Source organism: Oncorhynchus tshawytscha, linkage group LG23, assembly GCF_018296145.1.
Source record: "Oncorhynchus tshawytscha isolate Ot180627B linkage group LG23, Otsh_v2.0, whole genome shotgun sequence".
NCBI lineage: Eukaryota > Metazoa > Chordata > Actinopteri > Salmoniformes > Salmonidae > Oncorhynchus > Oncorhynchus tshawytscha.
Window position 1 is genome coordinate 13900960 of NC_056451.1, and position 10287 is coordinate 13911246.

Sequence of the window (10287 nt, forward strand, 5' to 3'; positions counted from 1 at the left end):
AATAAGGAATGCGTCCTTTTTTCCTAAAAATATAAATTAAACCCCTCTTGTGCAAAGTAGATCCACCATCCATACAAAGTCGATGAGTGCTACTCTCTAATAATGATCGCAAACACGTGATCAAATGTATTAACTCCCGGGAAATAAAACAGAATGTTCGCTTTCTTATTTGCAATAAATGGAATTCAGATTTGAACATTTAGCGCGTTTAAATGAACCGGGAACACACATGCGCACTCGCCATGGAATGGTCAGATATATAAAGATTGGCGCCGGCGCGACAGCTGATCATTATTCGTTCATTCATTTCTGAGGGTAAGGAGCTGGAGAGTGATTGTTTGCTTATTTAACTAGCTATATATCTCAGGAGTTTATTCTGAAATTGCGTGGTAAAGCTATTATGTCGATGAGTAACATTTAGTTTATTGGGTTATTTTATTTTTTTGTCAAAAAATATTGAAAAGGAACCAAATAGCAAGAGAGACCGGTAACGTTAGCAAACAAGTTGGTTGCAAACTAATGTTATCTGGCTAACATTAGTTGGTGTATTTGATAAGACAATACAATCTGTTTCTTCACATTGTTTTTACGCTGTTCTTTTATCAAATTGGATTGATATTTAACTTTTAACTTAGAAGCAACCACTGCTTTTCAGGGACGTGGCATAAAGATACTGAGCAAGTAACTTTGCTAGCCAGCAAACTACATCCTCATGCAAATTATACCTACCAATGTTGAATTATTGCTGCGGCAATACATTCTTTAAGTATCATATCCTTTATCTAAACTTTTTTAATGTTGCTGTATTAGAGTTAAAGTTTGCTCAGTTGGTTAGTTGGTGAGCTACTGTAGCTAGCCATAGTGACTGTCCAAATCCTCCCGCTTCGAGAAATTGGCGCGTAGTTGGGTTTCACAAACCATCAAATAATTATCGTATGGTTACTTTTGTTAACAATAACCATGTAAGTTACTACCAGGGCTTCTGACATAACACTGGGACTACGCATAAAGTTGATCTTTATGCAATTTGTGGTAGATTTCTTTATGAAAATGACGGTACTCCCAAGCTCAACCCATTTGGCATGCCATTTTACCGCCGGAAAAAACTGCCTTTTATTATCCAATCGTGTTTTCAACTTGTAAAGATAAGTATCTTTGCCATTTTAACAATTTTTTTCGCCCTGTCTCCGTTTCAGTGGATCATTTTCGGTGGAACTCTGAAGCCTTCAATTGACAGAATGGCTAACGTTAGACGCAGGTATGGGATAAAGCCATGTTATCAACAAGCATGATTGCAAGCTAGCTATAACATTGCTTATTTGTACATGTTTGTAACAATTGGTATGGTGACTGCTTTATGTCGCTAAAAAATCTGTCCTTTCAGTGGTCGCATCACATTGAAAGCAAGAGATGAGAACGCACCAGAAGAGAATGTCAAGATCAGACGAAAAAGAAAATCTGAGGTTTGTTCAATTAGCTAGCTGTGTTATTTTTAACTGTTAGTGTAGCGGTATTGTTTTTATTGGTTTGTCGTCAAATAAGAACTATAATCTTAACTAACTGTATTGTCCACTTTTCAGCCATCCAAAAAGATTCCACCCGCAGTGAAGAAACAAAGCTATGAAATTCAGGTTGGTTGCTTGTTTATTCAATTAACTTTACCAAGTTGTGCCAGTGATTGATGACTGTAAATCATGTGGGAGAATTTAGGAGTGAACTATGGTCAAATTCGCATTGATGTCGAAGTAATTATTGATGAGACTAAACTAGTCGCGTTAACTGTGTCAGTGGGTTAGACTGCGCAATAACCCCGCGTTTTGTCTGCCCCTTCCTTTCTCCTCTACCCGCCTAATCTAAATCACATCGCATGCTTTGTTTTGTATACACTGGAACCTCTCATAAATACCTGTTTCTGTCGAAATCATTATTTTCTTTTCTGTTAAGTTCATATGTATACCTTAGCTTTGAGCAGTTTGGAAGTTTTCACTGTGCTGGTAGCGTGCTGTGACCTCTATTTGTAAATGAGGGCTCTTGGCTATATGGAATTATCACTTGGTAAATGCATGCCGATTTATATCTGCATTTGCTGCTTGTGACTGCTGATGAAGAGAGTGAACTTGGTTCCTTTTCTCTCTAGAAACGGTGGTCAGAAGAAGGGGCAAGTCAGTGTGTCCTCGTAGAAACGCCACACAAGGAGCTGGAGATGACAAGAGACCGGTCTGGCTTCAAGCAGTTCAGATTCAAGAACATCTTCATCAAGACCTCACCGCTGCCCTTCCTCAGGTACAGTGTGTTGAAGGGGCTTAGTCCAAATGCCCTTTACACCTCAATAGAGTGGAAATTGCTCCCCCTCTCATGCAGATGCCAAATGTCTTTGTTCCTAAAGTGTACCCCCAACGCTACTTAAGAACTCTGAATATGTAATGTTTTAGTGGGACTCTACTCACGTTAGCCACTTGGCTAATGTGTGTCAATGCAACGCTTACATTAGTCAGGGTGGCAGTAGACCTGCAACTAGAAACACTTCAGCTACTCTGAACTGTTTGCGTTTTCTCCTGTTTGTTACTATTGATGACAAACCAATTAAGTGTCTGGTGTTGGGCCCTCAGTCCATGCGATTGCACACTGGATGTCCTGTTAAGACTGGTGTGTGTTTCCCCTTGGCAGCTGGGCCAGCTCAGATGACGTGTGGATTAAGATGCTGAACAAGGAGCTGAAGTATGTCCATGACAAGGGCTTCCTACAGCAGCACCCCAAACTAAAGCCCAAGATGAGGGCCATTCTCCTGGACTGGCTTCTAGAGGTACGTGTGTCATTGAAATGACTTGCAGTACTCTATGCAATCTTGTACCTATTACTTGTACCCATCTATAAGCCTTGTTTACACCCGCGCTTGGATTTGTAATGACTGGATATGAATGAGCCAAAGGTCTGATACGCCACCTCCATAGTTATTATCTCAGGGGTTCTACATCTCCAATACTTAGATTTGTACAGACCTGACTGATGTCTAACCCATCCCTGTTTTGTCCTGTGTTGTAGGTGAGTGAGGTGTACACTCTGCATCGACAGACTGCTTATCTGGCTCAGGACTTCTTTGACCGCTTCATGCTGACACAGGACGATATGGAGAAGGACCGACTGCAGCTCATAGGCATCACAGCCCTCTTCATCGCGTCTAAGATGGAGGTAGGCGTAATGCCCTCCGTTTTCATGTTCTTCTGGATGGCGACCACTGCTTTAGTTTATACTGTGTCATAACAAAATGGCATTTGTGATGTATTTTTCTCAAGTCTAATCGTTCCCCCTCCTTATGCCCCTCAGGAAATCTACCCTCCAAAGCTCCATGAGTTTGCCTACGTTACTGACGGAGCCTGTGAGGAAGAAGCGATCCTGGAGATGGAACTTGTCATGTTGAAGGTAAGAAGCCCCCTGTGCCCAACCCGGCACTGTACTAATTCAGTTGTCACATTACTTAATGGCTTCTCTCCTCCATCAGGCGCTGAACTGGAACCTGTGTCCAGAGACAGTGATCACATGGCTGAAGCTCTATGCTCAGGTGGAGTCCCTAAAGGATGGCGTCAACTTCCTGGTACCTCAGTTCTCTCAGGACACCTACATCCAGATCACACAGGTGAGTCCACTAGCCCCACCCCCGCAGCTTCTCATGACACTTGACTGTTGTGGAAGGTTTTCAGCTTCCCTTCAACTGTTTTAATGGTTGTCCTGGTCTCTTTATGTTACAGCTTTTAGACCTGGCCATCCTGGACATCAACTGTCTGGACTACCAGTATGGGATACTGGCTGCTGCTGCCTTCTGCCATTTTTTCTCATTTGATGTTGTCCACAAAGTATCAGGTAAGCATTGATTTGGCATCGCGTACATGGGTTGGCCCCATTCTAGAGCCCCACAGCCCTTGTGTTATTACATAGTTACTAATGCCTGTTTCTGTGCAGGTCTCACGTGGGATAGTATTGCTCCCTGTGTCCGGTGGATGACCCCCTTCATGCACACGGTCAGCGCCTGTCCCAGAGCAGAGCTCAAAGACTTTAAGAAAGTGACGTCTGACGACAGACACAACATCCAGACCCACGTAGACTACCTGTCCATGCTGGTGAGTGCGCACACATTTCAGGGGTTGGAATGAGTACAATATTCAAAACGGTGTTTAGGAGGCGCAAGTCGCCTCCACCCAGAAATGTATTGCAGCCATCTTGATGCATGGGCAGCCATTTTGTGCTACCAAGTAATGTTTTTCAAGTGAAAGAATAGAACTGCTCATACAAATGTTTGTTCTTAATGAAGTGTCTGGTCTGTTGCAGAGCGACGCTCACCAGAGGCAACCGGACAGCCAAGACAGTCTGTCGCCTGCTGCCATAGGAGGGATATTGACTCCACCAAAAAGCACAGAGAAACCAGCCAATCACTGAGCCCCAGGGTCTCCTCGTGTTGATCTTCTAGCCAACCCGATGACGGGAGAATTCCCTAGACGTCACGCCTGACCAGCCGGAGGCTGGGAAACTTAACTTTGGAACCTCATCCTCACGTGACCAATCAAATTTGCCTTTTGGTAATAACTCACCTTTGTGTAGCATGTTAAGAGGAGTTATTTTACTTTATATACCAAGCTGGATATCAGAGTATATATGCAGTATAACCATGGAAATTAGCTCATGGTTACTATATTGACTTATTTAGTCAAATGATAGCAACAAAAACCCTGTTCTCATAATCTTAATCCCCAGAATTAGAATTTTACATGGAGCTCATTTGAGGTGACTCAAATCTTTCTCCATAGGAAAACATGTGTGCTGCTCCTTTTACTTGAAGCTGAACATCTCAAGACATGGGATGTTTTGATAGCTAAAAAGCAAATATTTTATTTGGTACATAATACACAGTTGAGTTGCTCAACTCAGTCTCCTAACATTGTGGTATTGTATGTGTTTAGTCTAAATCTGGGTACTCCTGGGAAAGCTCAGCTGTACAATAACACCGAAACAAGTATTGATGTTGGCTGTGGTTACGTTGGACCATTTGAGCCGTTTGAAAGGGTAGTGCAGGGTTAACTCTTTTCTATGACGACTTAAGCACCATTTTTGAACGTATGTATTCTCTCCACTGTGAATGACTCATTTCCATGTGCCTGTTGCATTCTGCCACAACACATTCCTGGAACACTTGACTTCAGTAGTTTGATTTAGGCCTCTTGGACCAATTCACAACCATGTCATTTTAACATTGTATTTATTTGTTCATTTAAGCCTTACAATGTTTTTATCTCCATATACATTCTTCATAGGGCTATGAATCCAGTTCTTTAACCATGCCAAAGGAAGGCAACTTATTTAAGTCACGGGATGCATGTTATTTATGAGTTAGACATCTGTTATTGGGTGGGTATAATGCAGTTACATATGAAATGTTGCGTAGTTCTGCGCTAGCTTGTCCGTGGTGGTTTAGTTGAACTAGTATGGTGCTGTAAAGACTTGAGAACCCAGAGGCTCCAGTGGAGGGCTCTAACCCAGTCTGTCCAGCAAACCTGTGACTGTCAACTGAACCCTTCAGTGTTGTGCAGATGCCTGCAGCGGTATACAAAGAACCATGTTTAAACTGTAAATACTCATGTGTATATGTTATGTACATAAACTGAATGTTCTGTTTTCTAATGGAAACCTGAACTGTATTGAATGAATACATTTTGCCTGCTTTTATGGTTGACTTTGGAATGGCAGCATTTGCCTTGTACTTCGAACATGGTTTGTTAAATTCTTGTGACTTGGCGAGGGCGTGCCATTTAAAACCAGTCTAACTTGAATGCATCAAGCCACAAGATCTGTATACAATACTACCTATTACATGGACATAAGAGTCTGGAGGAGTCCTGTATATCTGACATGCTGAGGGGAGATGGAAAGTGAAGGGAGAAATGGGATGCACATCGCCTGGCCTCCAACCAGAGTGCGGTGTGAGCCTCACGCCTCCTACATGAAAAAAGTACCTTTTCACAGAATGGTGGGGTGTTATAAAGATGAGGCCTACACTTTTAACATGTGCTTTGCATTATTAACGCATCCTCCTTAGGACTTGAGTATGGTCTTGGCCTGGCTTTTTAGTTCATGTTTACACATGCTGTGGGAGTATCTTCTGAGGGGGAGGAGAAAGCTTCACTCGCATGACAGGCGGCGTGGAGAAGAAGCCTTTACCATGACTCAGACGGAGTAACAATGACGTGCTCAACATTCTAAGTAATCATTCAGGTATTGAAGGGTGTTATGTTGAACCCAGAGGGACAACACTCATCTTATGAATAAAAGGTTATATAAGGTGGGTCAAAGCAGCTGTAGGAGACTCTAATATGTGATTGTGTTAAAGGTCCAAGGCAGCCATTTGTATCAAGTTATTTCAGGGTAACGATTAACTTATTGTGATTGTTTTCAATTCAGAGGGTCAAAAATAATTAGATTCTTAGCTAACTGCAATTTCTCAAGCAACAATTATGCTAGGACTGTCTGGGAGTGGTCTGAGTGGGGAAAACTGAAAACGATCTGTTATTGGCAGAGGTTTTGAACTTTCTTTTTGATTTTACTTATCCACCGCCTCTGTCACCAGACGGCAAAACTCCATCCCACCAAAACAGGCTGAAATGGCAGTCCGTATTTTCGAACACTAAAAGGGCATTATCATTTTCATAATTGCACAGTATTATTCCAACCTCATAGTGTGGAAATATACTGTACTCTATATTAAACACAGGAAAATTACATTTTTGACTGCACTGGGCCTTTAAGAAAATTGCCCAAGTCCTATCTCTAGTCCCTCTAATGTCCCCCACCCTGAAAGGACTGAACAGTGACTGATCCCTGGTCAGTCAGCTCCGCTTGGGGGTCTGTGTGTGATGATGCATGTCTCTCCATGAGGCCTGTGTGTGTGTGTGTTTGAGGGGGTAGTCTAGGAGGCAGACAGTGGGACAGCAAGGCAGCCATGGGCCGCTCTCTCTCCCACCTCCCCCTTCCCAAGTCTGGGTTATTGAGAGGTTATTGTGTTGGCCTGGGAACGCATAGCCCCCACCTCTACATGCCAGCGTTATCATAAACCCCCACCCATCCCTCTTAAACCAACCCTGACAAAGAGACCCTCACCCCCCACCCCTAACTCAACTGCATAATGAGTCCTTCACTTTTATGACAAGTTTTTTCATTTTTCAACTTATTGTACATGTGCTACCATCTCCACGTACAAATAGCCCATATTATCTATGACACATCTACAGTAAAAATATTTTTTTAAATCCTTGAGAGAAACTATAACAATATCATTTGACCAAATACATTATTTTTCATGTATTTCATGTAAAGATCTGAAACTCACCACCAGAGGGCAGTATGTCCCTATGTTAAGAATAATCATGGCCGTATTTCTCATCCCCTGTTGTTGAACCTTCTCTCATACAGTGCTATGTCCTGATAAAGCCTGTGCCATGGTTCATTAACGGTGTCCATATAATAGAGATGGAGTTACAGCCATCCATACATTGAACAAATAAAGTTACAAAACCAATTGCAGTGCCTTGAAGAAAAGTCATTTTTATTAAAAGTAATATACAAAAGGAATATCTGACGTTAGGTTGCTATAAAACGTAGATATGTACATTATATATACACATAATAACATGGGGGCAAGGACCTCGAGTCCTGAATACAGTAAGTAGGGACGCTGGTATGCGAGGAGTGAAGCCTTACTGGGTTTGTGAGTTCTGGAGTCCATGGGTGTCCTGATCAAAATCACTGAACGGCTGCAACCACATTTATCCATTGTATCTATAGTTTTAGGCTAATATATGCAAACATAGCAACTGCAGTTAAGTTATATGGGGGAAAAATGTAAGGATGCAGTCGATAATTGGACCCAACACCAGCGTACAAAAGGCACCCCCAGTAATTTGAAATGTGGAGACAATTTGGAGACAATAGCCAGAAGGGATTTTATCAGTGTGTTTGTTAGTGAGGTGATCCTGGTTCTCACTTTGTCCCCACTGTGCATCACAGTACCTCTACAGCCATGGAAAAAAATGGACGTTTATACAGCTATATATAAGAGTTATCAAGAACAAAATCTTAAAGTGAAGACATTTTGGAGAGCTAGTTTTGTGGAGTTTTTGTCTACCTACGGCAACAAAAATAGAACCATTTCAATCAGATCAATTATAAAATAATTGTCGGCAATGGAGTTTCTGTGATTGTACTGTTTGATTTTTCTTTGACTACTCACAACTATTCCTCCGCAGCCAACCCCTCCCTGTATTTCCTGTCTCCTTTAGCACAAAACATTCATCAGACGTTGTCAGGACACTGTGGGTTCATCCTGCCCTCTTGTTTCCAAGACGATAGGACAGGAAGTTTCAGACATGATTGGCATCACACAACACCATCTCTGAACCGACATAGAGCTAGAAACAGAAGAAAGGAGCACGTCCTTGTAAGACACATCAACACAGTGCACCACGAGGGCTGGGTTCATCATGTCTATATTGGAGTATAAAAATATTTCCTATCTGAAACCCATCACTATATTCTATAATACACATAATTGATGCCAAGTGAAGGTTTCTCACCGGGCATATCAACAATGCTTTTACCATTCTAAGCATTTTAAGGTTTGTACTTGTTTTTTGGCAAATGGATTCTGCAATCAAGACTGAGAATCATCCACTAGTGCAATTAGACCGTGATTGAAAGGGAAAGTCTTTGACAATAGTCTAGAGGCTCTAGAATCTCTTGCATATGAGAACGGATAACTTACACATATCAAGGAACAAGCAACACGATTGACAGCTTTCTTCGTCTAATCAATTTTCCTTTAGTTACAGTGCCTTGCGAAAGTATTCGGCCCCCTTGAACTTTGCGACCTTTTGCCACATTTCAGGCTTCAAACATAAAGATATAAAACTGTATTTTTTTGTGAAGAATCAACAACAAGTGGGACACAATCATGAAGTGGAACGACATTTATTGGATATTTCAAACTTTTTTAACAAATCAAAAACTGAAAAATTGGGCGTGCAAAATTATTCAGCCCCTTTACTTTCAGTGCAGCAAACTCTCCAGAAGTTCAGTGAGGATCTCTGAATGATCCAATGTTGACCTAAATGACTAATGATGATAAATACAATCCACCTGTGTGTAATCAAGTCTCCGTATAAATGCACCTGCACTGTGATAGTCTCAGAGGTCCGTTAAAAGCGCAGAGAGCATCATGAAGAACAAGGAACACACCAGGCAGGTCCGAGATACTGTTGTGAAGAAGTTTAAAGCCGGATTTGGATACAAAAAGATTTCCCAAGCTTTAAACATCCCAAGGAGCACTGTGCAAGCGATAATATTGAAATGGAAGGAGTATCAGACCACTGCAAATCTACCAACACCTGGCCGTCCCTCTAAACTTTCAGCTCATACAAGGAGAAGACTGATCAGAGATGCAGCCAAGAGGCCCATGATCACTCTGGATAAACTGCAGAGATCTACAGCTGAGGTGGGAGACTCTGTCCATAGGACAACAATCAGTCGTATATTGCACAAATCTGGCCTTTATGGAAGAGTGGCAAGAAGAAAGCCATTTCTTAAAGATATCCATAAAAAGTGTTGTTTAAAGTTTGCCACAAGCCACCTGGGAGACACACCAAACATGTGGAAGAAGGTGCTCTGGTCAGATGAAACCAAAATTGAACTTTTTGGCAACAATGCAAAACGTTATGTTAGGCGTAAAAGCAACACAGCTCATCACCCTGAACACCCTATCCCCACTGTCAAACATGGTGGTGGCAGCATCATGGTTTGGGCCTGCTTTTCTTCAGCAGGGACAGGGAAGATGGTTAAAATTGATGGGAAGATGGATGGAGCCAAATACAGGACAATTCTGGAAGAAAACCTGATGGAGTCTGCAAAAGACCTGAGACTGGGACGGAGATTTGTCTTCCAACAAGACAATGATCCAAAACATAAAGCAAAATCTACAATGGAATGGTTCAAAAATGTTTTGCAAGGAGGAATGGGATGTGCAAAACTGATAGAGACATACTCCAAGCGACTTACAGCTGTAATCGCAGCAAAAGGTGGCGCTACAAAGTATTAACTTAAGGGGGCTGAATAATTTTGCACGCCCAATTTTTCAGTTTTTGATTTGTTAAAAAAGTTTGAAATATCCAATAAATGTCGTTCCACTTCATGATTGTGTCCCACTTGTTGTTGATTCTTCTAAAAAAAAATACAGTTTTGTATCTTTGTTTG

At 41.8% G+C, this 10287-nt stretch overlaps 1 protein-coding gene across 1 annotated transcript; it reads left to right on the forward strand.

Annotated features, from left to right (window-relative positions):
* Nucleotides 1-273: 273 nt before the first annotated feature.
* LOC112222880 (G1/S-specific cyclin-E2-like) lies at nucleotides 274-6017 on the forward strand. The gene is made up of 12 exons (XM_042304650.1): nucleotides 274-315; nucleotides 1197-1258; nucleotides 1385-1463; nucleotides 1581-1631; nucleotides 2138-2283; nucleotides 2668-2803; nucleotides 3043-3189; nucleotides 3325-3420; nucleotides 3500-3634; nucleotides 3747-3858; nucleotides 3958-4115; nucleotides 4324-6017. Exons 2-12 carry the CDS (start codon nucleotides 1239-1241, stop codon nucleotides 4429-4431), a joined length of 1188 nt encoding a protein of 395 aa, XP_042160584.1. The 5' UTR covers nucleotides 274-315; nucleotides 1197-1238; the 3' UTR covers nucleotides 4432-6017.
* The last annotated feature ends 4270 nt before the right edge of the window (nucleotides 6018-10287 follow it).